At 38.8% G+C, this 27,655-nt stretch overlaps 1 protein-coding gene across 1 annotated transcript; it reads right to left on the minus strand.

The window, feature by feature from the left end:
- LOC106945509 (adenylate cyclase type 4) lies at window positions 1-23,225 on the minus strand. The gene is made up of 26 exons (XM_015029235.1): window positions 22,902-23,225; window positions 20,106-21,171; window positions 15,818-16,027; window positions 14,728-14,901; window positions 14,152-14,301; window positions 13,504-13,661; window positions 12,464-12,575; window positions 12,232-12,359; window positions 10,658-10,816; window positions 10,371-10,530; window positions 10,035-10,193; window positions 9,848-9,879; window positions 9,654-9,707; window positions 9,018-9,081; window positions 8,133-8,230; window positions 7,915-7,999; window positions 7,234-7,371; window positions 7,079-7,156; window positions 6,589-6,770; window positions 5,403-5,487; window positions 5,155-5,313; window positions 4,041-4,187; window positions 3,850-3,957; window positions 3,565-3,679; window positions 1,460-1,584; window positions 1-970 (listed from the first exon to the last, which is right to left on the minus strand). The coding sequence occupies exons 2-26, from the start codon at window positions 20,967-20,969 to the stop codon at window positions 836-838; spliced, it is 3,879 nt and encodes a 1,292-aa protein (XP_014884721.1). The 5' UTR covers window positions 20,970-21,171; window positions 22,902-23,225; the 3' UTR covers window positions 1-835.
- Window positions 23,226-27,655: the final 4,430 nt, after the last annotated feature.

The raw sequence follows: 27,655 nt of genomic DNA on the forward strand, positions 1-27,655 counted from the left end.
TTTTTTTGACACTTATCTATTGGTCCACTCATTTTGAGGATGGAGTAACCGAAAAAAAAAATTTTGTTTATCTTTTTCACATTTTTCCATCTCTGTTTATGTAGTCAGGAATGTGCGTGTTTTTCCTGTTATAACAGGTTGTTATAATGAAAAACATTTCTTTGGTCCACGTCTTACAATCTCTATGCTAAACCAGTGCATTTAAATAAATCAAAACCAAAAGGTAAATCGTTTCCCTCCCACCCCACAATATAGAAGTGAGATACAAAAATATTTTTAATACATGATAAATGTCATTCCTTCAAGTCAGACATTAGTTGTTGTTTTTTTTTTTTCGAGGAAGATCAAGTTTCTTTTGTAAGCCACGAGTTTTTCTCTTACAACAGTATTTGGTCATTGTGTTTCTATTGAACCTAAATTAACATGGAATTTGGCGACGAATGTGATCCAGCCTTGTTGAGTTCCCCCATTAAAAATCTTTTTCAGTATATAGAATGATACAGTACAATGCAGAGTATGCCTGGCAGGCCTTTTAGAGGTCCATGCGGTGGGAGCGGGAGCGTTCTCCTTCCAGATGCCAGTTGTGTTTTGTTTTTAGCAGTCGGGATGGATCGTCTTTATTGTCTCATCCAGTAAAAACGAGTTCTGTTGCCGTGATCCTTTTTTGTCGTTGAGTCAGCATCTGGTGTAAAAATGCAGCGGCCGTCTTCCTTTAAGTCTCAGCCGCTGGTTGTGCGGAAACCTGAATGACTCATCCGGCGTTGTGTGCTTCATGGCGGACTGAGCCGCCGGTGTTCATGTCGTAACGCCCTGCTGTAAGTCGGTTTAAGCTCCATTAGAACTGAGGAGTCATATGGTCGGTTTTGACGAAGTAGGTGGTGAGTTCTCCTTTCCCCTTCACATTGACTTTTCCTCGGAGTGTGACGTCGTACCCCACGCTCTGGATAATTTGGGAGGTCTCCTCTGTCACCTGAGTTCATGGTACGGAGAGAAAAAAAAGTTTTTAATGTTAATCCAATCATCTGTTTTTAGTATTGTCTTCTTTTAAAGGGGCAGTATTATATTTTCCAGGCACACCACACTATATTATACTACAATTAAGTATCTATGTTAACTGCAGTTGTTAAAAAAATGACCTGTATATTAAATATGACTTAAAAGAAATTTACTTTGTAATTTAACACCTTGAAATTGGGCTTCTGTCTCTTTAAAAACTCCTGCTCTTTCTGAAACTCTGCCTTCAGGAAGTCATCACAAGATCCCTCCTCTATTAACTCTTTAACAGAGTTTTTACCAACGTTGCACTGAGAAGGAGCTTATATGATGAGCTCAGCAGATGTGCAGTTTGCTAATTGCTGCTGGCTAGTCTGAAGGAGCTCCGAGCTGCATCTCAAAGGCGGGGCTAGCTCCAGCCAGCCATTTTGCACAGCTGAATAGTTGCTGTGGGTGTTTTTCTAACCTGTATCTTGTCCAGTTCCCCTGTGCTTTCCATCCGACTGGCAACATTAACAGAGTTCCCCCAGATATCATACTGAGGTTTATGGGCGCCAATAACTCCTGCAATCACTGGGCCGTGATTTACTCCTGCAAATGGATATCAGACAAGAATAAATGCTTATTCACATTTCAGATAAATTATCATTTTAATATGAAAATGCCTCATATTTAGGACTTTATATCCAATTTGTCTTTGCATTCTGTGGGTTTTGTATTAGTTTATTATTCAAAATAGCTGAATCCTCTACAAAAATGCAAAGTAAAAAAGCAGTTCAAAGTGCTTTACACCATAAAAACATAACACAGTCACCAGTAATAAACATTTCATTTGGTCAAACTCCATCATCAGAATCATCAACACATGAAAAATGTTGATCAGTGTTCCAGTTATGACTAATCAAAGGCAACTCTAAACAGGTGGAGTTTTTTATTGATTTAGTGTTTCAGCAGTTCTGCAGTTTTCTGGAAGTTTGTTCCAGATTAGAGATGCATAAAAACTGAATGCTGCTTCTCCGGGTTTGGTTCTGGTTCTTAGGATGCAGAGTAGACTGGACCCAGCCACATCCTTGTAAACCTCAGAAATCATGTTTTATTCATTAATTTTTCAAAAACAAATATTACCAGCAGCACTAACAATAAAGCAATATTTGTTGAACTAATTTCTGCAGATTTTTTTTTTGTTTTATTTTGCATACTTAATTTTTTTTAAAATGACAACACTTTGATAAAACGAAACAGCAACAAAAATCAAAGTAGTGTTTGTATTTGTTTGAACTTTGATTTTAAAGACGGATATGGTATAAAATAAATGTATTCAGAAAAACATAACTAATATATTACACTGAAGAAAATTTAAGAAGTTGTATTTTTTCAGTTTTACTAAGGTGTTAAGTGATCCTTCAACTGTAGCTACTTTAAAGTAGCAGCCTCTGGTTATCAATACATTTTAATTATTATGATGGCTTCTCAATGCATTCCCAAATGTTCAACTGGGGTTTACGGTTTTAGTCTCTAAGCAACAACATCCAAAAAGAATCTGTGATTTTTATTTTTTTTTTGACAATAAGTATTTGTAAGAATTGGTTGTGATAAAAACTTGTGGGTACTGATCTGTAGAGCAGAGATCCAATTATATATTTAAAAATCTACAGACTTTCTGCTTTCCATTGCGCACGAAAATAACATTTTCAAATGTGGTCGACATTAAAACAAATGCTCTTATTTCATGGGTTACTAAAGCTTGTCGAATCTTAACTCCTATTTTCATTTTAATGCACCTTTTGCCTGTACGTCCCAACTTTGCACTACTTTGGTCTATGACACTTGCCTAATAAAATATCTTCACCTTTCTGGTTGTAATATGAGAAAATGCAAAAGAAAAAGATTTAAGGTGCAATGTGTTTAACCCAACTTGTATTTATGAATTAAAGCCGTTTATTTAGTTCATTTGGTCTTTACTGACTTTAAACCAGTTACTATGAGCTACAGGTCACCTAAGCAGAGCAGCTACATTTAGTTTTCCTTTAGTAATGCACAGAACTTGGGGGACAAAAGGCCGTTTGTTTCAATGCTAGTTTAATTTAGAGCTGAACTTGATGGCTGTTAAGTCTTTTTTCATTTATTTTTCACTTAATTTGTTGAAAGAATTACACTGACTATAGTCTGTTTTAACATCTTATTGTCTTGTATGTCTCTTTAAAACAAATCGTCCTTAAAAACAGGAACCCATGATTTACCAGTGTAAAGCTATAAACCTAGATTGAATCTGTTCATACAGTCTACACAATATCTATCCTCTACTGTACTTCCTTTTATGTTTTTAAGAAGCTCGTAAAGTCATAAATCATTGTTTTTTGCCAGTCAGTGTGGAATACTGAGATAGTCTTTTTAGTCTAATGAAAGGCTCAAAAAACACAAATGAAAAACAAATTGGAAATTCTTTTGCATTTAAATCCTTTCTGGAAACAGAGTTTGTGCTTTAACATATCAAAGCAGTTTTTTTTTGTTTTTTTTTGTCATTTTTTCAGTGAACTACCCACTCTCCTGGTAATATTAAAATGAACTCACCGATCCGGAGTTTAAAGTTGTTAAAAGAGTGCTGGTTGAGTTTTTCCAGTTTGCTCATCATTGCTATTGCAAACTCCACCATGGTGCGGACAGTAATGTAGGTCATGTCGATTTTCTGTAGGGGGAGCCAGAGATCACACTTGTTAGCAGGGCTTTTCTTCTACATGTTGAAAAAAACCCTACAGGAATGCTTCTTCCCTGTGTCCGCTGAACTTGCTTTGCAAAAACGTAGCAAACAATTAATACAAGCGTTGACGTTTTTTGTGTTTTTTTCATTCTACAAACCTTATTGTCTTCTCCTGCAGGGTAGTGTCTTAGTCCTGCAGCAGCCATGTAAGTGCTTCCAATCGTCTTAATCTTCTCAACGGAAGAGAATTTGGGCTTAGACAGAAGCTGCATTGAGACACATACAGACTAAATGTTAGAAAGAAGAAGAGAGTATTTAACTTTCTTTCACATCATCTCTGTGGTCGTACGTAATCAAAGTCCAGTATGATCTCGTTGAGGAAGCGCAGACACTCCAGGCCGTCTCCGTTGGCGCTGCTCTCGCTGTAAAACTCTTTGAACTGAGGCATTGATGCGAACAACACACACACACATTCGTATGATTCGCTGTACAGGTCCTGCAAAATAAAACAGCGATGTTGTAGATGAAGACACTTTGAACTGACAATTAACTTGTCCCAGCGTTTAACATCTGGGAGCATGTTGACTGAGATGCAGGGAAATGTTGACAAAAACCTTGCCAAAAATGTTTGTATGTCTCATTTTTAGATAAATTTATCATCCAAGGTTTAATACTGTTTTGTTAAAAGCTCATATTTCTGTGTGTCTGTACTAGGGATGCAAGATATCAATCAGTTAATCTAACGTTGATTGATCTTACTGATTGATTATTTGAGAAGCTGCCATTTTCTTAAAAATCTGAGATTTCTCTTGTATCAAGATGGTAGTTGGCTAACACCAACGGTTAATTGTTTATAATACACTGAATTAAAAAAGACAATTACATTTGAGATTATTTTATGCCAGTTGTATTAAATACTGACTGAATAAACAGAAAACTGTGTTTTTCTCACATTATTAAACTAAACACAAAATATGAAAAGAATAAAATATGTGAAACACTTAATTCCCCATGATCAGAGAGACGTTCATCCATACAGAAGTATCTGTGGTAGCTTTGGAAGGAATGTTAAAACTTTCCTCCATGAAGTGCATTAGCTTCATGGAGGAAAGATCTGAAAAGCAACAGCACGTATTGGCACAACGTTTTTTCATCACATCGCAATTTTCCTTAGTAATATAGTGTTAATATTTCTAGACAGAATGACAAAGTGCATTTTCGATCCCAAACCAACTCTGTCTGGACCGCTTCTCTTCCCCGTTCTGGTATAGCCCCACCAACTTTGTTTCTGTATCAACTGGCTTCGCTTAACGATGACCACCGGCGCCCTCTGATGGATGTGAGCCAAACTACAACACTAAAAGAAGGTCTAAGCGAGCGTTTAAAGTTAATCGAACCAATTCTAAGCTAATAAACCATTAATTGCTTGCATCCCTGCTCTGTCCTGTTTTTACAGTATTTACTTGATTGCTGACGGCTTTGCCCATGAAGAAGGAGGCGACGTGAAGTGGCATGACGTTCTGCAGGAGGAGCTTGTTGACGTTCTCCATGGTCTCCATCTCCTCTCGCTCTGTTTGGAAGCAGCACTCCAGCAGGAAGTCTACGCGACACGTCAGCTCATCCTGACAGAGAATCACACACAACGTTTCAACATGCATCGACTAATTTGCTACGCTTTATATTGTGTGGTAATTGACAAAAAGAGACGAACCCGTCTAGCCAGAATGAGGCACACAATGTAAAAGATGACCAGCCAGATCCCGGACATGATCTGAGGGTCCTTCAGTACCCCGACACTGCAGACAAACACAAATATAAAGTAATTCTAGAGTTGAACAGATCAATAAAAAGGCCAACCCACTCACCCTTCCTACTTCATCTAACATAGATGTCTTGTTTCTAAGCTGGGTTTGCATCCCCCGCCACCCAGGAGGGCTTCTTTCTATAGAAAGCAGCTAAATAAATGATGATGATCTGAAACCGCAGACAAGGATTCACAATCTGGGCTCGACGTCACGGACAAAAGGGAAGAAATATAAGACCTTCCCGAAGCGAGGCTGGTGGCGTTGTGACTGCCGAGGGCGGTGAGCAGAGGAAAGTTTAACATGTGCAGCGTGGTTTTCATCTGCACGCATTCAGGGACACATAAGTCAACAAACCGAAATGTAAACAAAAACAAGATTTCAGTAATTGATTAATCTACTATTCCGATGATTAATTGGATAAAACACATAGACACATCCTGCAGGTTTTTTCATTTAAGCCGTTTTCATACAATATTATAAATGCATTAAAGGATGAAAATAACCCAATAGTGTCACGATCCGTGTTTCTGTGTGTTTGAGTTTTTTCCTGTGTAGTCCCGTTCCTGTGAGTCTCAGTCCTGTCCTCCCCGTTGATTGCTCCCCAGGTGTGTCTCATTCCCCTGATTACCCCGTGTGTATTTAAACCCACCTGTTTTCTGTGTTCCTCGTCGGGTCCTTGTCTAGGTTTGTCTAAGTTGTCGTCTATTCGCGCCAGTTGAACTGCTAAGTCCTGGTTTGCGTTAGCTCTCGTCTCCAAGTCCTGTTTATCAGTTGCTACCGGTATTTGGCTGTGTGCCTGTCTCTCTGCCGTGCTGCCTGTGTTGGACTGTTTTTGAGCCTTCATTAAATCTTCTTCATCACCATAACCTGGGTCTCAGCGTCTCTCCTCACCACCAACACCCCCAGCTCATGACAAATAGTTTAATTCCTTTCTTTTTTAAATAAGAAAATAAGCATATTATTTCCTAAAATGCAGTAACATAGCATTCCTTTAGTGAACGCTTGATCACTTGTAGCAAAGGATGCATCTGCAGCTAAAAAATACTTCTAACATCCAAGCAGCACCAGTAGTACGATGCATGGGTCACTCACTGTGTGTGATTTTTATCGTAGAACACATCCACAAGGCAACTGGACTCGTTTTCGTAGACTTTGAGGAAGAGGGCTAGGTACACCACCACAGCCAGCGTGAGCAGGAATCCCTTCACAGAGAAGCAGATCCTAACAAACACCATCACTCCCAGCATGGCCAGCAGGCAGCAGTACAGGTAGTACTGGGTGTTTCCACCAAAAGGAGGGAGATCAGAGAAACAGGTGCAAACAGGTGAGGATATGTTGTTCAAACTTGGAACGGAACAATTCAGAGCTTTGCTTCAGATCCTATTACTGCAAATACAGTGAAACTTACTAGATAGTTAATAGTTAGCCAACAAAGTTAAAGATTAATGTAAACTATGGGAAATGCAAACACATCGAGAGAAATCAATGTTAGCACAGAAAAAGGTACAAAAACTGTTTCCTGTTTCCATGAATGAGCTTTCAGATGTAGAAAAAAGATCTCATAATCTGGTGAGACACTCACAGGCAGATTATACAGTCCGTGTCCTTCTAAATATGTGGTGTTAGTGACCGACGTGCAGTTTCTTCCTGGGAGGACGATCTGGAAAGAACACAGACACAGTGGAAATAAGACCATCGAGCAAACGAATCGACCGAACGATCGAAAACAATACCTACCAGGTTGAGGATGGCCATAAGCAGAGTGATGAGGATACACAGTGTGACGAGGAAAAGCCGCATCACCGCCCTGGCAGGGAGGTTGCGTGACAGCTTCTCTACCCACTGGACATTTAATGGCAACTTGGAGTGCAATTTCTGATGAGGAAAAAGTGAAAAACGTCACTACGGCTGAGTCTTTTCAGGACACAGATAACTGGCGATCATTTCTACTTAGAAACTTAGGAGGAGTGAATGCTGCTGCTGGGTTTCCTTAGATGGAAAACGTTTTGCATCAATTTGAAGAATAAACTGAACTTGATGCATTGTTTGATAACTAGGTTAAACTGGAACTGATTCGATTATGTTGAATTGACTTTTTTTGTAAAGTACCTTAATATGATGTGTTGTGAATTGGCACTTGTATGAATAAAATTGAACTGATTTAAATAAGATGCATTGGAGGGATTCATGTCTTAAACATGCACAACAATGTGTTGGTCTATAACCTAAAATCCCAATAAAGAGCATTAAAGTTAGATAATATTCAAGTGGTTTGACTTATTTTGCAAAGTGGTAAATGTTTCTTTTTCTGTAGAACTTCATTTCATTGTAGCTGATCTCAATTAGCCTCAGTTACAACAAGTCACGCAGCGTTAATCTGATGTTGACATTGAAATGATGCAAAAACGTAGACGTTACCTTCATGTATGCAACAAAAGAAATGACCAGAAGTGCCACCATTACGGGGAAGGTCACACCGTAGGACACTGCCATTTGAAAGTTCCTATGACAGTAACAAAGTTGAGTCAAGTTAATCTGCTCACCGTAAATAATAATGTTCAGGACAATTAAGATGTAGCTTTATACACAATAGAGACAACGGTTGTATGCATGAAGACGTTTTAAGAGCTTCTTACTTTTCAGAGACAAGCATCTGGACGATGAAAAGAGTCACGAAAATGATGAAGATGCAGCTTATCGAGTAGTGCAAATTCGTCACCTTTGAGAGGCGGAACTGGAAAGCAGTTTTTAAAAAAGCTGGTTAGGGGTGATAATATTTAGTCTTTTCAGTCACAAGGTTTCCTGTGTAGTGCCCTGCCAAGGTACTAATACTCAAACTTTTGTATATTTTGTCACATTAAAACCTCTAACTTCAATTGGTTTTATATGGAGTTGAAGAAAAATGACACTTTGGCTTGAATGAGTGTTCAGTTCAAACTCAGTCAGACTGGATGGACCTCATTAGTGGAAAGGAGTTTTCATTTAGAACGTTGGAAAAATGTCTTGTTTTGAGTGAATCAATCTGCAAGTGTAACTAGTACTTTTTTTTATTAATACCAAGTGATTATTGACTACAAAGCTACTTGTAAGCTAGCTCTGTCTTATATCAAATGTACTATGATATTTGCACTAGAAACTGGACCAAAAATACTTGGTATGATTTTGTTGTTTGTTTTTTTAGTAAATCTAACAATTTCCTGTTTTGAGCTGTGAAACTCTGCAGCTCTTCCAAAGCTACAATCAGCATTTGGGCAATTGGTTGCACTAGATTTTATTTATTGCTGTCTGAGTAAATGAGCACCACATTTTTCAGATTTTTATTTCTGAAAATTTTTGATTGCCATGTCATTTTTCTCCTTAAAATTCACAATTATACTAAGATTCTTGTAAAACAAATTGAAGTCTGTGGTTGTAACGTCTCAAAAGGAGAAAAAACTGAAGGCATATAAATACTTTTTGCAAGAAATTTTTTGTGTACATACTTTTAAGGAGCATATATTAGGTTTCAGAAGAAAATATACCTGTTTCTCGACAGTGAGGTCATTAAACAACAGAGTCAACCAGTTGAGTTTCTTCACTTTCCTCCTAAATGAAAAGAAACAAAGAAACATTGGAGAAATTTAATAAGATAAATCAGTACCTGGTAGTTCTTTTATACTGTCGTTATATTTTAGACTTAAAAATTCAAAAAGATGGGAAAAAAGTAAGGGCATCTGCAAGTTTCAGCAAGTGAAATTTAAGACTTTTTAAGACCTTTTAATGCCACCATTAATTAAATTTAAGACTGAAAGAATTAAAAATATAGGGGATGGTTGAGGGAACTTACTGTATAGCAATCAAGACTAAGCAAAAACTGTGAACCCGGCTTTTGAGTCCATGATAAACTCATACTAGCTAGAAAACTAGCTAGCAAGGCTATATCAGCCTCAACTGCCTTGAATGCAATGAAGATGTTTGACTTCTGTCTGACAGAAATGACCCACAAGAAAAATAAAACTCCATAAAACAGTAAAGCTGTGACAAAATTTAAGACCTGTGATTCACATATTTAAGACCAACTTACATGTTTTTAAAGCATTTAAGACATTTTAAGGCCTTTATTTTAGACACACAAATTTAAGACTTTTTAAGGATGTCTGGATATCCTGTAAACTCACCCAGCTATGTCCACTGTGTCCAGCGATCCCTTTATGCTGCTATCGATAGACAGACTAAAACAAATGAAAAGACATTATTGATGGCATCCTCTGAGAAGACCGGAGAGAAGGTTTCGTTTAGCTCCTTTAAGCTGGATGGATTTGACTTTGGAGTAATTTTAACAACGTCTCTTTAAGAGATTCTCGCTGCTTACCGGTTGGGGTTGTTGTGAAAAGGTGGTTCTCCCTGGAATCAAACACAAACATAACAGGCACTGTTAGACTGCCGTACAATAAACCATGATCCATGATCAAACAGCTGTGAGAGACAAAACAGAGACTGCCCTGTATGTCCTTTACAAAACGGTCCAGTGGGATGGAGAAGCAGGAATACGTCCTTACCATCGATGTCAGCCGTGGACGCGGTATGACGCCTTTGAGAGGCTTGAAGGCCTTCTTTTTCTCTGGGTTGCTCAGGTCTGCGAAAGGGTGGATGTTCTTCCAAGATTTGAGGTACTGAGACATTCGGACGGACGCCCGCTGCTTGTTCTCACCCGCTGGCTGAAGTTACAGCAGAGGCCGTTCAGTTATTAAAACAACAGCGCATACTTAAGGAAAAAATCTTTTAATACACATTTTAAGCTAATGTTTCCCCACAAGGGCAGGTTAAGGGGTAGGGGAGTTTTATTTATATAGCACATTTTCAGCAACAAGGCAATTCAAACTGCGTGCGCCTACCAGATTAGGCCTTCGTGGAACGCTGCTTGTTTTGTTGGGGTCAATAACCAGGAATGTTTTTCTCCCGTTAAGGTGAGTATTCCGACTTTCCCCATCCCCGTCCTCCACCTCGTACGCTCCATTCAGGTGCTGAAGTGTTTCTTCGGTTATGTGGACTCGCCTAGTTAGAAGTTGAAATGTTTCCAGAATAGATTTAAACTTAAAAATGTTGCTTTTTCACTGAAATTAACTAACATTTTGCATGGTATCATACAGTTTAGTTATCAGATAAGGATCACTTTTCTTACCCAGGAAGGCCTCCAGACTCCATTTGATTGGCTAAGGTGACATCGTTTGACCAGACGTCATACTGCCACTTCTGAGAGCCAATCACACCGGAGAGCACGTTGCCAGAGTGAACGCCAACCCTCATGTTGATATCCACTTCTGTAGCCCGTCTAAGTTCACTAGAGGAAGGAAACAAGTAGTTAAAAATCAAAGTTTCACTGAGAAAAATTGATAAAATCAAAGAAAATGTGGATGATTCTTTTTCAATTTGTCAGATTGATTAATAAGTGTCTTCACACCGTATTTAGAGCTCTCTCCTTATAATAAGCTAATCTAGTTTTCATGTTATTATTAAATACAGAATAGAATTTCATTGCATTTAATATGGAATGTAATAACTTTCCACACCAGAACAGCTTTTAGTTTGCTTTCAAAGTCCAGAAATATTGCTCCATTCAAATGAAATGGAACCAAATATTGCCGCATTTGATTTGCATTTGCCTCATACATGAATTTCCTAGGAATGCAAGCAATGAGGCCTCCACCTCCTGGTCTTCAGCATTTGCATCAAAGAGTTCAGAACGGAAAATAAAATGGATTATGCAAAATGTGTTATTTTAAAAGTGTGGGGAAAACACAACCAAGGTACTAATACTCCAAGTTTTGTATATTTTGTCACATTAAAACCACAAACTTCAGTTCACATGTCAACGGTACTTAGACGTGTGCATCAACTACTGCAAAAAAAACAACAAAAAACTCTTAAAGGGGAAGTATTATGTGTTTTCCAGCCAAATGGTGCTATTTTATAGCACAGTCAAGTAACTATGTTAACTTCAGCTGTTATAAAAATGCTTCATATGTCAAATATGACATAAAATAAATTTGATGTTGTAATTTAACGCCTTGAAATTGGGTGTCTGTCTCTTTAAAAATTCCTGGTCCTTCTGGAACTCCACCTTCAGGAAGTCATCACAACAACCCTTCTCTATTAATCCTCCAGCAACGTTTTTACCAACATTGCAATGAGAATTAGCTCATATAAGGAGCTCAGCAAATGCGCAGACCCACTAGGTGTTTGTTAATTTCTGCTGGCTAGTCTGAAGGAGCTGAGTGGAGGGCTGCTCTGTGAGACGTTATATCGGAAGCTAAGAAACTGCATCTCAAAGGCAGAGCTAAGTCCACTCAGGCTTTTTGCACAGCTGAATGGTTGCTATGGAGATTAAAAGATTTCTCAAACATGCATGAAACGATGAAAGTAACACTTTGCGAAACAACTGAAAACAACAACATGTAAAACTTTCTGCATAAATCTATTGATATCTAAAAGTGATTGGAAAGTTGCTAAGAGTTGATCAAATATCAAAATGTCATTTTTATAAGCCAAAACCTAACAGAAAAAGTGAAAAAGGTGCATTTCTAAAATTATTTTGGAATTATTTTGGAACAAAGAAAATAATTCTTGGTTATTCTTTTTCTCTACTGATCATTTGGTGATCTTGTACGTTGTAAATGCCGGTATAACACATTTAGATAATTGAAAAATTTCTTGGGGAAGGGTTAGACAAACTCAGATAAATCCAGATGGACTGACTTGATGGCGGTGCACATGTCCAGGCCCATCCGAACGCAGTTGACGGCATGGGTGGGAATGGGGTCAGGGAGGCCGGAAACACAATAGTAGCAGTCCCCCAGGATCTTGATGCGGAGACACTCGTTCTTCTGTGCTCAGAAAGAAACCCGGGGGACGAAAGAGTTGGGTCTTAAACATCTGATTCAACAGAAAGCTGTCTATCACAAAAACGTGATGTAATTTGCAGCTTTACCTTTGCGATGTCGTCAAATTTGCCAAAAAGCTTGTTGAGGACCGCGACCAGCTCCTCAGGCATACAGGTGCTCGCTAGCTTAGTGAAGCCGACAATGTCTGCATACAGGATGCTGGACAAACGCAGAGAAAAATAAATATTTAACATATGATGAAGATAAAAAGGAACACGTTTACGTTTTTGGTAGGATGTAGCAATCAAAGCTAACAATAAGCTAGTCAGGGTCTGTCACTGTGTAGAAGCAGAGCTCAGGAAGGAGATGTGACAAATGTAGTCAGTAAATTAAGTCTTCACTATAAAGTTATATTTATCAAGAACAAAATCAAAGAAACTTGCAGGAAAATCAGCAACCACAGACACTTAGGTAATAAGAAAAATGTGTGTGCTGTTTTATTTCTTTCAGATACACCCTGAAGTGAGGTGTGCACTGACAAAGTCTTCAGCCATGTCTCATTTCTTTGTAAATTAGTTCTGACAGACACATTTTCATCTAAGCCTGTGAAAAGGCCTAGAGAAATATATAGTTTATTCTGTATATGTCTGTAAATATGAAGCACTTTTTCCACTCCAGTACAACTCAGTTCAAAACTTGATTTAATTAGTTTCTTTCTTTCCTTCTCCTTTCCTTTCTTCTCTATTTCCCTCCTTCTATTTTCCATATCTCCTTTTTTCTTTCCTTCTTTCCTTCCTTTCTTCATTTCTTTCTTTCTAGCATTGGCTCAGTTTGTCACATTGTGGTTGTAGTATGTAGAAATCAATAAATATCTAACCCCCGCTACTTTGTTGCCCCTAAATAATAGCGGCTAAGCCCACACCTCGCTTCTTTTATTTTTATTTGAGAAAAATCTTGGAAACTTGGTCTCGTTTCACGTTCCACGTCACATTTCTGAGCTGCTCCTTGTCGCTCCGTCACTCTAAATCCCAATAAAACCCACAGAAGTTTGTGGTTGTGATCTAACAAAGCGTAAATACTGAGGATCTGTAACAGAACCAGTGAAGAGTGATCAGCGATCAGCCAACCCTCCACCTGCGGCTGTTACCTGACGTCCCGGTGCTGCCGAATGTAAAGGCTGTGAAAGTTGGGGTGGCTGCTGGTTTCTTTCGTCTCATCGCCCTTTGGCTTGGACAGCCTCCTGATGACCTCACTTTTCAGCTCCACGGCGATGTAGCGTGGCAACACCGACAGCAAGAGCCCCTCCTGTGTCGGATGAAACACACAGAAAAGGGTGGGAATGTGTGAGATGAAAGCGAGGCGGGACGTTTCGAGACTCGAAACCACCAGATTTCTGTCGCTCAGAAACGACAGGGATGTGTTCGGAGCCTGTAAAAAGAAAGTCGTGTTTGCTCGCGGGGTTGTGTTTCATCTCTTTGTTTGCCCGCCATGAATGGTGCCCATTTGGGTTTGCCTTTTCTATTGCTGCTGAGCCCTCAGACGAGTGAATGATTAATCTATTGGCCTAATAGCAGGGAAAGCATAAAGGTACCAGGCGGCGGCTGGCCAGCAAACGAGGCCTTTAATGAGACCAATTACACAGACCCGTTTGTAATCCAGGTGAAACAAGCTGCCTAGAAAGACATTAAGGAGGGACTTTTCGCCCGACTGACTCCGTCCTTTCTAAACAAAAGAGTACGGAGTAACGAGAATCAGTGTGTTGTTACTGTAAATATGATTATACAAGTGTTTCAACCTGCTGATACTTCTTCACTTCCTTCTGGGAGCGCACGGCGCTGAACTCTTCCCGCTTCTTGTTGGATGCCCTGAGATCGTTCTCGGTCATCCACAGGTGGAAGACCCCGAAGCAGTTGACGCACACGAACAGCACGGCGTTCGCCACCAGCTGAAAAAAAGAGTTCATCTGATGACTTCCTCGCCTTCTGGACGTCACAGCTTTCCATGAGACACGACGGCGACATGCAAATTAGGCCGAGACAGGCCAAACGCTCCTTTTGTTGCTTTGCATTTGTCCTCAGTAAGATACATAATGAACGGTATTATTGAAGGTTCCTGTTTACACATGAATAAGTTGTAAAGCAGTGACATATCTGCCTGATCATTTGCATTTTTTCTAGAGGAAGTAAATCATGTTGATCATAGAATACAAAATGCTTTTGTGCATCTTCATGCTACGTCTGAATTATGATCTTTATGGGAAAGTAATGTTGCAAATATCTCAAAATTCCTTAGTATCACTCTAAGCTGTTCATATTGGATTAGATTAAATAAATTATTCAGTCTTTTGAAAGAACTAAAGATGGTGCTTTACCTGTTCGGCCAGTTGTGGAATGTTTGGACGAGTGTTTGCATTCTTGACAGGGACATACACACTGATGATGATGATGTGAGAAACACTGCTTCCTATCCCAACTATGAGGGCCCAGGTCAGTGAGAGGGGCAGGACTGTGTAAACACTCAGAGACAGGAAGAGGAAAAACGCCACCTGAAGACAAGAAGAGAGCAATGGGACTAAGACAGGGTTTCTGCAGCTATCACCAACTCAAATTTAAATTTTTTAAAGACATTTTTAAGACCGTTATTACTGAAATTTAAGACATGCATCGCGAGAGAAGTGTGCAAAAGCAGTAGTGTCCAGAATGCACCTGGCATCATATGCGTTAGCATCGGAAGTGAGCCAGTGGCAAAGACGAACGTCGTCCAGCTGGTGATAATTTACACTTGCCAATGATAGACTCAAAAGAGCTAGCTAGGCAGCTAGCAAGGGCTTATTGGCAGCTAGTTAGCAGTAGACTCAACAGCCTTGAGAAAAAAAATCTATATAAAATATAAAAGAGTAAATAGTTCTGCAACAAAATTTAGAACCTGTAATGTATTTAAGGTAAACTTAAAATATTTTAAGAAATTTAAGACACTTTTAAGACCATTGTGAATTAAATTTAAGAGAAATGTACAAAAGTAGAAGTGTCAAGCTTTTTTGCCCAGAGTGCATGTGGCATCATATGGATTAGCATCAGAAGTGAAGACTGGTGAAGATGAACGTCAACCAGCCAACTGCCGGTAACTTACACTTCGTAAAGTTAGTGGTAGATGAAAACAGCTAGCTAACTAGCAAGGGCTTATTAGCAGATAGTTAGCGGTGGGTTTGATTCAAGCTTTTGCCTGACAGAAAAGTCTCATGAGAAAAGTAAACAACAGACTATGCAAGAGTAAATAGTCCTGCCATGACAAAACTTGAGACCTATGACTTACATTAACTTACATGATTTTAAATTAATTTAAGACATCTTAAGGTCTTAATTTCAGCTACAAAGATTTAAAACTTTTTAAGGACGTGCAGACACAGTGACCGAAGCAAAGAACGAAACTCAATCCCATTTTCTATTTTAGCTGCTTCTCACCTGTTCCCATGCGTTCACCTCTCCCCCTGTGAAGATGAAGACCATCGCCGTGACGTAAAGCATCCCCCAGATGAAGAGCGCCAGCGCTCCCCCACAGCGTCTCACCGTGGCCACCCAGGGCAGGCATGCGAGCACGATCACGTTCAGACAGAGAACCACGCACACCACCGACAGGGCACCAACGTGATCGTTAAGGTACGGTTCTTTTGTCTGGATAATGCAAAAGTTAGCAGATTAATGTAAAGTTTAAACAGCAACTCTTACAAACAACATACAGTTTTCTTCTTTCATACAAAGTGTCTTCCTGGGATAACATTAAGTTCTGGAAGGCCTTCAGAGATATCTGCCTTTATCTCTGTAGACGTTGCATATCAGGCTAGGAGCTCAATAGTGTAAAAAGGCTCTACCATACTTTATCCAAAATAAAAAAAATCAGCTTTTGTTGACTTAGCGTGACAAAATTTGCATCATTTTGTTTGGAGGGAGGCATCCGACTGATCTTCACGACACCAACGTGTCGTGAAGATCACAACACGTTGATTGTGATCAACATGTCGTTGATCCCTGTAAGATCCAGTTATTTCACAGAGCTTTGTGCGAAGTGTTGTGTGATTGGTCGGAGGTTTGTGGGCGTGTTTCAAACAGAAATGTACAGAAGCGTTTTAATTGCCAGAACCTGGGGATAAATTCAGGAGACGTAAATCTTGTGCTGTTATAAAAAGTTTCTTGTCATAACGAGATTAAAAACAAAATATCTTCTCATTTAAATCAGAAAGTTAGCAACAGTAAAACAGCAACACCTTTTGGTCTTTTTAGTCGTCGTCTAGGAAACAGGGTGAGAAGGAGGAGAGTCATAGTGAGCAACTTAATGCCTTCTTAACAAGTCATAATCTGTCTGAGGAGCGTATTTTTACATCTTGTTACAACGAGATATAAAACTGGTCACATTGTAACAAGGAACTCATTAAAACAAATAGTATATTGTTATAACGAGATATGAAACTTGTCTTTTGTAACAAGGAGAGCCTTAAAAGTCCGACAGAAGGCCTACTTTTGCCTACCTAGCTGATATGAAGCAAAATCATCAACATGAACAAGAACATGATGTAGCTTAGGACCCAAAACCGCCATCAGAACGCCGCTCTTCCCTGGCTTTGTATGGGAAACTATTATCACACATTTAGGCGCGAAAGTGTATCCTAAAGATTGACAGTCATATGAGTGGAATCCCTGTAAGACATGCTTTTATATCCCGTTGTCTTGATTACTGTAAGCCGATTTCCTTTGGAACTAGCCAGGCGCCTGCTGCTTGCTTCCAAAAATTCGTTTTCATACAAATATGTTGCCATTTCCTCTCTGTGTCACTTTATTTTAATAAAACTGTTTTCGTCCACATCATAAACCACAGCAACCAACTTTTAAAAAAAGTATTTTTGAATGTCACTGTATGTTTATTCATCTGAAACTTGACAGGTTATGAGCCCCGAACGAACCAAAACAACTCTTGTTGCGCCGCAGGTCTTACTTATCTCTTTACGGCACAGTAGAGTACAGCAGCAGTACAGTGGGGAAAAAAAAAATAAAAAAATGCAGGCACTATTTTAGAGGCTTTGTCAGGTTATGAATTAAAAGCTAAAATCAATTTCATCAGCAAATCCATCAAAGGTAATACAGGAAGTGTATGCAAAGCATTCCAGTGACTGACCTATAAACACATCATCTGCTCATCTCTCTCAACGAGACGGAGCAAAATTAAAAAGCCTTTTTTCATTTGCATGAAAAGTGGACTCTGCTTTAAATGTGACACTTTAATTTTCTTTTCCATGAAACAGAGGAAAAGCCTACTCAGTTACTATAGTTACTATTTTATTTGATGTTGCCATGAGTTCGCTTTGAAGACAGAACTATAAATAATAACACAATTACACACACACACACACACACACATGCACGTGATCATATCCAAGTGCAGTAAACACAGCATATCAAACATGTTAATTACTCCTGCACAGCTCTGCGTAGGTGTGACGTGTTGTTCCGTTTCTGGGGAGGCGCAGGGACGGCTGCATGGGGAAGCTCTGACGTAAGGACGCGCGATCTGAGCTGCTCTGACGTTGGAGCAGCAATAAAGCTTTAGGAGTTCAATGGAACCGCGTTCTGAAAAAGTCTCGCATCTTTAAATGTAGGCAAATACTGCGGGGATACTGGAGACTGTTTGCGCCGATTGTTGACACGCGCTACTTTATTTTTACTGGAATGAAAAGCATCGCAAACCGGAGCGCAAGAATGTCCTGGTGTTTTCACAAAAACAGGTTTAATGCTCCATTAAGCGCCATGGTTAGATTTCGTTTTTAAGTCGTTGATTTTCACCGTGATGAAGTAAAAAGTCTGACCTTTGACTCGGAAGACTAAACGATCTAATATATCAACTGATCATTGTATAAAACAATCGGGGACTAAATTCTTCAAGATAAACATTTTTCCAAAGCTGAGAGGTTTGACCTGGTTTTGATTGAAATCTCAAATGTGAGAAATTCCTGCTTGTTTTATTTCCTGCTAGGCAGTGTTGTGGACACAAACATGTTCAAATGAGTAACATTTTCTAAGAATCGTACAACCTAAAGTGGTGGCAAGCGTCCCAGAGGAACTTGAACTCATGATCTGATTAACAGTTTCTTCAAAATGAAGAGTTTCAACACAGTTTCTCCAAGAAAAAAAAAAAGAAGAGGATCTGGGCACAAACAGCAAGGTCATGCTCTTACACACACTCCTGTAGTGGGAACTGATTAAGTTACGTGCAGTGAATAATATTCAAGTGAAACAAAGTTCTACAAAGTTTTCACTTTTCTTTTTGACTCACAAAGAAGAGGCTCCAAAGGTCAAAGTTTCGAGAATACAAGGACACAGTTGTAATATTAGCAGAATAAAGATGCAGTTTTACCAGAAGAATGTTGCAAAATTACACAAAAATAGTTGTTTTAATGAGAAAAAAAAAGCTTCACGGTCTGGCATGACCAGCTCAGTTCATAGCTAATTCTTTGAAATGGACTAAGATGTTTAAATAATCATTTGCTTTACTGATAATAATTTGATGCTAAGTACTTCCTTCACCGATACTAAAGAATAACTTCACAAGATGCTCAAACATTCCTTATTTTAATTTCTTTGGTATTTTTCGTGTTGGAGTTCTCATAAAATTACAACTTGGTTCTGGTAAAATTATGTCTTTACAATTTTGACTTTATTTTCATAGGACAAATCTTGTAATATTATGACTTTATTCTTGTAATTTAAAAAAAAATTAACATTTTAATTGAACACGCTTGTCAAACAAGACGCCCTGTATATACTGGCATCAAAAAATAAATCTCGATTAATCGATAAAATCAATTTGTAGCCCTTTGTTTGTGCTTCTGCAGTGGATTGACACATTTCATTTTATTCTGAAAAAAACAATTTTCCTTCCATTTCATTATTATAAGATACTTTATGTTAATCAGTTGCATAAAATTTAAGTAATAAATCCAAACATTGAAGTGTAGGAATATTTTTTGCGAGGCGCTCTGTGTGAATAAGAGCTGCTGAAATTAGTGTCTAAAATATGGTTTATACAAGTACTAAGAAATGTGAGGAGAACTGAACAAGTGAATTAGCTAGAAGAGACTGTATGCAGTAACACACATCATATTTGGAGCAACTTCATGTGGAGAAAAGCAGCCAACTTTAAGTCTGAACTTCACTGATTTAGGGCTGCAACTAACGATTAATTTAGTTATCGATTAACCTGTTAATCGATAACTAATAATTAATCTGTTAATCGGATAAAAAAAAAATAGGCACATTCTGCAGATTTTTCATTTCAACATATGTTTAGAAAAACATCTGTTGACTAGTTTTGGATTAACTGATTAACAACTGGATGGCAAAATATGCCCAAAAGGATAATTTGTGACCTTTGTCTGTAAACAGGTTTACAGACAAAGGTGTTTTTTTTTTTATCTTAAGTGAAAAATGCATCTATTTTTTGTACAGTTTTGACTTAATTACGAATGAGTGTGTTGTTCTTTCAGCAATTGGCCTTTTTTGAGCCTGCACACTGTAGTTAATGATTAATCGATTGCTAAATTAGTTGATTAGTTTTATTACAATAATCAATTAATCCAGTTAATGGTTTCCACCCAGTACTGGTCTATTGAATGATAAGTCGTCCTAGCAGACTTGTGGAAGACAAATGGAAAAGAAGTTGAAACACTGAAGCAGACAGACACTCGCTCACGGTTCATCTCACCCTTCCTGTAGTGGCAATGACGATGATGATGACCACGCAGAAGATGATGGACAGCAGCAGGCCTGACAGCATAGCTGGAGTCTCCTCAACGCAGCGCAAGAAAGCTCTGCTTGTGGCCTGATAGCAGCAAAACACCCCTTCTTTCACACTCCGTCTAGACCGGGTGCTCTGCCCGTCGATATGGTCGTCCTCGAGGTACCGCTCGGACCTGAGGTCCACGCTGTCTCTGGTTTGCCTAACAATGGACGATCTGGGCGAACTGCCATTGGTCGAGTTTTCCGCTTTCGATTTGCCAGTTAGGTCCAACATGGAATCGCCTCCGATAAAGTCCAGGTTGCTCTTCTTGGCCTTGTCCGAATCTAGGCTGATCCCAGACAAGTTGACGGGGGAAACGGAGCTCATCTTCTCCAGCTTCCTCGTGTCGAGCTCCAGCAGCTCTCCGTCATAGAGGTCCGTGCCAAAGCTGCTGCAGGCGTAACCGGGGCTGGACTTGGTGCTGCTGTAGTCCGAGTCAGTGCAGCTGTTTGCCTGCAGTGGAAGGTTCATGTCGTTTTGTAGCTTATTGCCAGATGGATCAACCGGGGATTCCTGATCCATGCTCACTTCTCTCCCCTTCAACAAAGAAATGGCCTTGAGAGGTTCAGGAACATGCGCCGTCTTCACCTCACCCAACTCCACGGAAACCGGGGACACGCCAACTCCTGACAGGCTCTTTCCAGGAACATCTTGCTGTTTGAGCTCCAAGTTACTGGCTTTGCCCTTGCCATCGCTGGAGATGACAACAATGTTTGGCACTAAAGCTACCTGTGCTGTTTCTTGTCTGGGCCTGAATTCATCCTGCAAAGCTGTGGACTCGTCTGGCATTGTGATCCGTCAGCTTCTTGCCTCGAGATAAATACCTGCGAGCACAATCTTACAACTTGTCACAACTTGTCGCAGGGTGCTTGTGTGTCGGTTTACAGTGAGTTTGAAGTGCTGAAAGGTCCCACAGATCGATAAGGAATCTTTAACTCGATCTCCTTCAATGAGTTATGTCCCATGTTTTGAGGAAGACGAGCGTCTCTGCCTAAGAAAGAGAGCTCAACATGAGTATAGAGCAAAGAGAAAACATATTTATAATCAATGAAAAAGAAGCACATCTAAGAGGAAAAGTAATGAGAATAGCACAAGCACAGCCTGTACCTACCTTTGGTTTTAGTGCCATTTTCATAACACACCACTTTGAGACATTTCCCCATTATGCAAAACGAGTTAGTCCTCTTCCCCCGTGACACATACGCCTGCATACCGCACATGTACTGTACAGCTGTTCAGGTGTGTACCGCATTGAAATGTCAGTGACTCACCCAGTTCACATTAATAACATTTTTTTCCCATCAACACCTACTGCCAGAGCTTCAGCCCAGCTCTCTTTCTGTGGCTTCCCTCTTTTTGCCTCTTCTTCCCCGTCACAGAAAACCGCCTCTCTGCCCAGCCGGTGTTTCATGGCTACAGTTCCCCATGCAACCTGTCGGCTCCCTTGTCACGTTAATTCCAGGATTAGACTCAATTTTTTTTAATCTGTCTGTCCTGCAGCGATAAATCTGATTTATCACTGTTCCAGTAGGGATTATGCTGAAATTCATCTTACCTGGTGTAGCCGATCAGTTTAACTCTGTGTCGTTGTTCCAGCTCAAATCAGAGGAAAAAAATACTTGCAGCCCAAATGACTCTAAATTACTGGTAATCTTTACATGAGCTGCTGTTCTGGTAGTATCCTTTCCTCCTTTCGGCTGGTTTCACTACTCTGTTCTGTTAGTCAAAGAAGCAATTTCCTAAAAAAAGGGGAAGTTTCCAGAGCTAAAAGTCAAACTTAATCCAGGAATAGGCAACTTCTACTCGTCTGCTCAAACAGGCTCTACTTGGATACCTGAGTGCAGTCTGTTCATGGTGACCAAAGAAAACTACAAATAAATACATAAATAAAAATACACAAAGAAGAAAAGCTCTACCATTCAGATGCAACGAGAAATCTCTCAATCGTAACACAACATGCCCTCAAGGTGTGATGAGACACATAAGAATATCCCAGTGACTAAGCAAAACATCCCATGCATTTTGTTATTATTGTATCTCAAAGGTTTATTTTTATGTACACTATCAGCCCACTGGTAAAAAGTTTCAAGTTTTATTACTAAACACAAACAGTGGATTTACATGAAGTCAATATGGTGGAGGAAAACAATATTTTATATTCTTAAATGAGAGTAAATCCTGACAACCTCCCACTCAAATTAGAATAAATAAATACTAAAAAACTAGTTCCTTAAAAGGCTCTTAGATCCTCCAAGATTTTTTTCTTCTCAAATTAAAGAAACCAAATGTCAGAAAGAACAAGTTGCAAGAATACATAAAAGCTACAACATGCTATAGTTCCTTTAAAGGAACTATAGCATGTAGTTCCTTTACATGCTATAGTAAATTCTGGAATGTGAATGATAAAATATTATTTAATGTGATAAAGTAAATGCAACCTCTTGTGTGTAATTATGGATGGTAATAAGTCAATCAATACAAATTTAAAAATGTTTGGTGTTGCTATATAAAGTGCTAAAAAAATCTGTTCACATTCACCTAAAATAAAAATAATCTTAGCCGTGATAAGGTCTCACCTTTCCCCGGTTTAAAGAGTTTGGAAGAAAATTTAACAGTAAAACATGACATTAAAAGTATTGCTCACTTTCCCTATTCAAATAAAAGGAGTGAATTCACTAAAAATGAAAGCCATGTGCCATGAAGATAGATAGATATTCATACCTTATTGGTTGACAAAGTTATCTTCGATCTCCCTGAAAGTCCAGCTGACAGGCAGGACGTGGTTGAATTTCCCTGAGTCTCCGTCGCTCCGCGTCCTCTCACTCATCTTCCTATCGATATCAAACAAAACTGAAAAGGCACAATAAACATTACCGAACTAAAACCGAGCCAAAAACAAAACAATATCCGTCGAAATCGTTATTTTTCGTTGCTGAAAACAGCCCTTAGAAAGTCCGGGTCTCGATGCAGCGCACCAGCCTTTCCGAAGTTTGGCTTCGGGCGCGAGGAAGGGAGCTGAGTCCGAGCGTGGCCGCGCGCGCCTGCGTGCGTGCGTGCGCGGGGGCGCGCTGGTCCAGCAGCAGCAAAGCAAACAGAGTGAAAGTAAACAGAGAGGCAGAGGGAGAGAGATGGGGAGGAAAGACGGGGCAAAGATCAGACTTTCCATGAGACGCGGTGGAGAGGCTGACTGGTTCCGTGTTGCAGGATTTTATTCAGTTTTTAAAATTGTAATTGTGCTGCAAAATCAAGACTCTGGTCTGTCGACGGATTTACTTTTTATTTAAAAAATGAGCTAATACAGTTAGGTGGAACAAATCAACGTAAAACAGCATCATTAAAGTAGACTTGTGAATGAAATAAAGGTTCAAGTTTTATTCAGGTTCAAGTTCAACATCTCAAAGGTGCTTGTAGTGTTGGTAGCATCATGCTAAGGGGATACTGTTCTTCAGCATAGGAACAATAAAGCTGGTAAGAGTTGACCAGAAGTTGGATAGTGGTAAAACAATCTAATGGCTTAGGTTTTCCTCTTCAATCTGACTGAGCTGCTTTACAAAAACTAATTGTAAAAGTATGAAAAAATAAACATAACCTAAGAGACATGCAGCTGTAATTACAGAAAGATGTTTCTAAAAAAATGTTTTTTAATTAAAATAGAATCAGGCTGAAATAAGCGCACTCCACACTCTTCAGTTTTACTTTAGTGGTTTTCAGACTTCAGATTATGGTTGCAGTAGTTGTACAGGTTGACGAGGTCAAGCAGAGGAAAATTAAAATTAGACAAAGCAAAGGAACAGCACAGAAAGCAAACAAAACGAGATAAACACAGCAGAGACGGGATTTATAAACAAAGACAAGGAGAGATTAGTTGTAAAATTAGATCAATGTGACAAAGTTGTGGAAAAAAACTGTTCAAACCTGAGATTAAAAAAAGAGAAAATGAAATCATGGATACATAAAATGAAAGAAGAGATGACTTAATAACCATAATTATAATTTTGATTACTTTTGTTATCATTCTAGACACAACAGTCCTGTAGACATCATAATAACAATGTCCAAGCAGTTATTGAAGATAGTACGCAACAGCAGCCGAAGGTTGGTTTTAGTTAAAACATTTATAGTTATTAATAAATCAAAAATGCTGCCATTTTAAGCGAAGAAAAACGAACTGACTCAATTAACGTTCTGTTCAAAGGTTGTCTCTGAATTTGTTTTTCCCCTCTCTGTCGTTTTGTCTATTTTTTCCAGTCGAATAGCTTTATTGGTGTGGCAATATTTCCCCACATTGACAGCCACCGTATTTTTATGACATCAGCAAACACACATGCTCATACCTGACTGTAGATGGCACAGACGCTTACTTTACTGCACGGTAGAGTGTGTATGATGCTGAGATCTGGAGGATTAAAAATTTTGATATCAAAAGTCTGTGTTCATGTCTCGGGATATACCTTTTTAAAATTAAATTTTGTTTAAAAAATGTTTACTTTAAGTTTATGTTTAGTGCTGTTGTGGATGAATGAATAGAAGTGAACAGTTTCAGTTTTGTGAGACTTGTTTGTTCTTATTATAGTATCATGGGGAAACAATTGAAAGGAACAAAAGCAGAGGGATGCGGATGTAGTCCAAGTGTCAAAGTATAACTTCAAGGGCGACATAAAATTCATCTTGACTTTATTTTTCTGTTCAGTTGCTGTCAATAAATAATTAAGTGAAAATATTTTTAAATTCTTACTATTGTTATTCCTCTGGGTCATAGTTAACAATTGGGCTGTTTTGGGATTAAACTAAACTTCCACAGCCGTAATGTTTTCCCTCCACTAATCAATGACAAATTAGAGGACTGAAATAGAAAAACACTGTTGGTATTTCTTCTAAAATGACCTGATTACCAATAACTTTCTGATTGTCTGAGGTAAATGTACAATACGACACAAAAGCTATTTTTTCTTAGCCACTCTTCAAAATGGAGCTATCAGTTTAAACTGAAACTTATCCATGTTTACGGACAGGACAATAATAATCTCACATATTTACACCCACAGGCCTCATCTGTATCGTTCCTCCCACACAGAAAACAGAGATAGTTTAAAACACAATCTGATATTTATAAGATTTTTGTTCCATTCTGGAAACACAAGACAGATCATTTTCAAGCTTTCTTGACATTAGGGCCCCGTCAGAATAGGACAAGTTATAGAGACAAGACTGACCAAAACCAAAAATTATGAAATATTAAAATTAAAGGGAGAGCCTAAGCACAGGCTCGCCTAGAACACAGTTCGTAAAGTGACTGCCTCTAAATCCTACAGAAAACAGTAGTTATTACCAGAAATTGCATGCATTGTAAACTACCATTTTCCACTATGCAGACAAGAAGTTTGGAGCTAAACAAGATGACTGCTAATGTTCATTCAGTATTTGGAGGCGTGGCCAAAAAGGACTGAACGGCTTTATTGACTTCCTCTGCTGCCATTGCTAAAAATATACGCAGACTACAATACTAAAAGGAAGCAGACAATTTATGTCGTTGTTCCCAACTTCTCCTTCTGTTCACTGATTGGTTCAGTTGAAATTCTACTGGAGGAATCCAGGCCAATGGCAGAAAGCCCAGAAGGAGCAGTGAAAGGAGATGAGAATCTAATTGCATATATGAATGTAGCGGCCAGATAAGAGAGAATCCAGGACTCACTCTGAAGAGATTATGCAAAGAGCATATAAATGTCTCCCTTGTGAAATGTTTTAAGAGAAGACTCACAGCTGGCGAGGGTGATAATTGTGTCACATGATTTATTGTTAAAAGAAAAAGAAAAGGTTCCCATTGAACACGTGTGTTTACGTTAGATCCCCCAACCCTCCAAGTGTACGACTATTCTATTGCAACAAAAGTAGCATTTATTCAAAAGTTTCCAAACGTTTTTTTCTCAGTAACTTCGCAGAGTGCTGTACGTGTCACATGGCGGAAGTTCTTTATCATTATCAGTAGCCCTTTAATCTCCATCTATAGCGCCAAATGAGTTTAAAAGTCATGTTCAGGATGTTCCCCAAAATAGACGTGTTGACTTTTTGCTCCATTGTTGCAGGCCTCGCCAAACCGGTTCAATGTGAATCTATTCTCGGAAAGACACGGCACCATATTCTTCTGTGAAGCTAAAAAAAAAAAAATTCCTTCCTGTGTAAACACACGAGTATGCATTGTGCTATAGTTTTTTAGAAATAAAACAGAAAGTCACAATAGCAGAGCACCAATCACTGCATCTGCATTCTTTTTCAGGTTGCAGCCTTTTATTCTGATTCGGCTCAACTCTAAAATTGTCTGGGATTTTCTTTGTTGTCTTGATACGTTTCCTCATTTCAAATCACAGTTTTGGATGAGTTCACTTTAGTCATGTCGGTTTATTGAACAAACTGGAGCTTTGTTCACTTCAGCTTTTAAGTCTTTCTGAAACACGCAGTGGTAGCACTTTGCAGAGAGGTTCCTTAATTTAGGGACGGAACATGAAACTTTGGCAGCAGACTAGGAAGCAGGTTAAAACAGGAAGCTGCTCATGTGGATTTAAAGGAACCAGCATTGTTTTCATATGAAGCCTTCAAGAACTTTAACCCTTTTAACAACATATTTCATCACAAAAAGGTAAAAAAAAAAGAAAAAAGTTACATTTGGCTTCTTCTTATCCGATAAATGGAAGTGATGTCTGACCCCTGGTGGACAAAGTGAAGCACTGCAAGTTTAGTTCAAAGTTTTGCACTACGGTTTTTTTTTTCTTTCAAACCAGTTGAAGCAGATTCCAAAATAATGTGCTAAATTAGCGTGTATTTTAAATGTCAAAGTGAAAAAAAAAAAAAAAACTGGAAGTGAACCGACTTAAGCACAAGAACTTCCGGTGTTTAGGTTCCAGCTTTTAAGTGCGTAGTTCATTCCTAGAACTATGGACTTATTTCTGTTATTCTTTTGCTAAAGTCAAAATGAATGTGATCAGAAAAATTGACATATTTGAAAATGCTATTCTAGAAATGTATTACAACTGCTATACACAATGATCTACAAGCATACACTTCTCAAAAGCTAGAACAGGCAATTTGAACTTTTGATCTCAACCCCAAGATGAACTGGTTCCTATTTACAAATTACTTTCCTTGAAGAAAAGAAAGCTATATTAGCATTCCATCTAACTATACAAGTTTGATTTTCTTCCCAATAAAATTGTTCTCAATAAAAATATTTCTTTTTCTTCTTGTCAGGGCAAAACGAGTTTGGAACTGTGACTAAAAATCGACCGGATGTCGAACTATTCATATTTTGATGGCTAACAGTAAAAACAGCAACTTTAAATATTGAAACTTGAGTTTATCCCACCTGTGTCCTTCCAGTTGCCATTATGTCTCGTGAACACAAGTCTAAGAACATTACTGTTGAAGATGGTGAGTTCGATGCATTATTTTCACCACAAACAGGATGTAAAAGACAACGGAAA

This window comes from Poecilia latipinna, unplaced genomic scaffold (genome assembly GCF_001443285.1).
Source record: "Poecilia latipinna isolate Pla-1442-1.1 unplaced genomic scaffold, P_latipinna-1.0 Scaffold147, whole genome shotgun sequence".
Taxonomy (NCBI): Eukaryota; Metazoa; Chordata; class Actinopteri; order Cyprinodontiformes; family Poeciliidae; genus Poecilia; species Poecilia latipinna.

Bases quoted from the DNA above. Each gene is read 5' to 3' on its own strand.
- LOC106945509 (XM_015029235.1), bottom strand. From the start codon at position 20,969: ATGCCAGACGAGTCCACAGCTTTGCAGGATGAATTCAGGCCCAGACAA. The intron at 14,302-14,727 runs GTAAAGCACCAT...TCTTTTTTTCAG, and splicing joins TTCCACAACTGGCCGAACAG to CTGGTGGCGAACGCCGTGCT. The intron at 8,000-8,132 runs GTAAGAAGCTCT...TTACTGTCATAG, and splicing joins CAGATGCTTGTCTCTGAAAA to GAACTTTCAAATGGCAGTGT.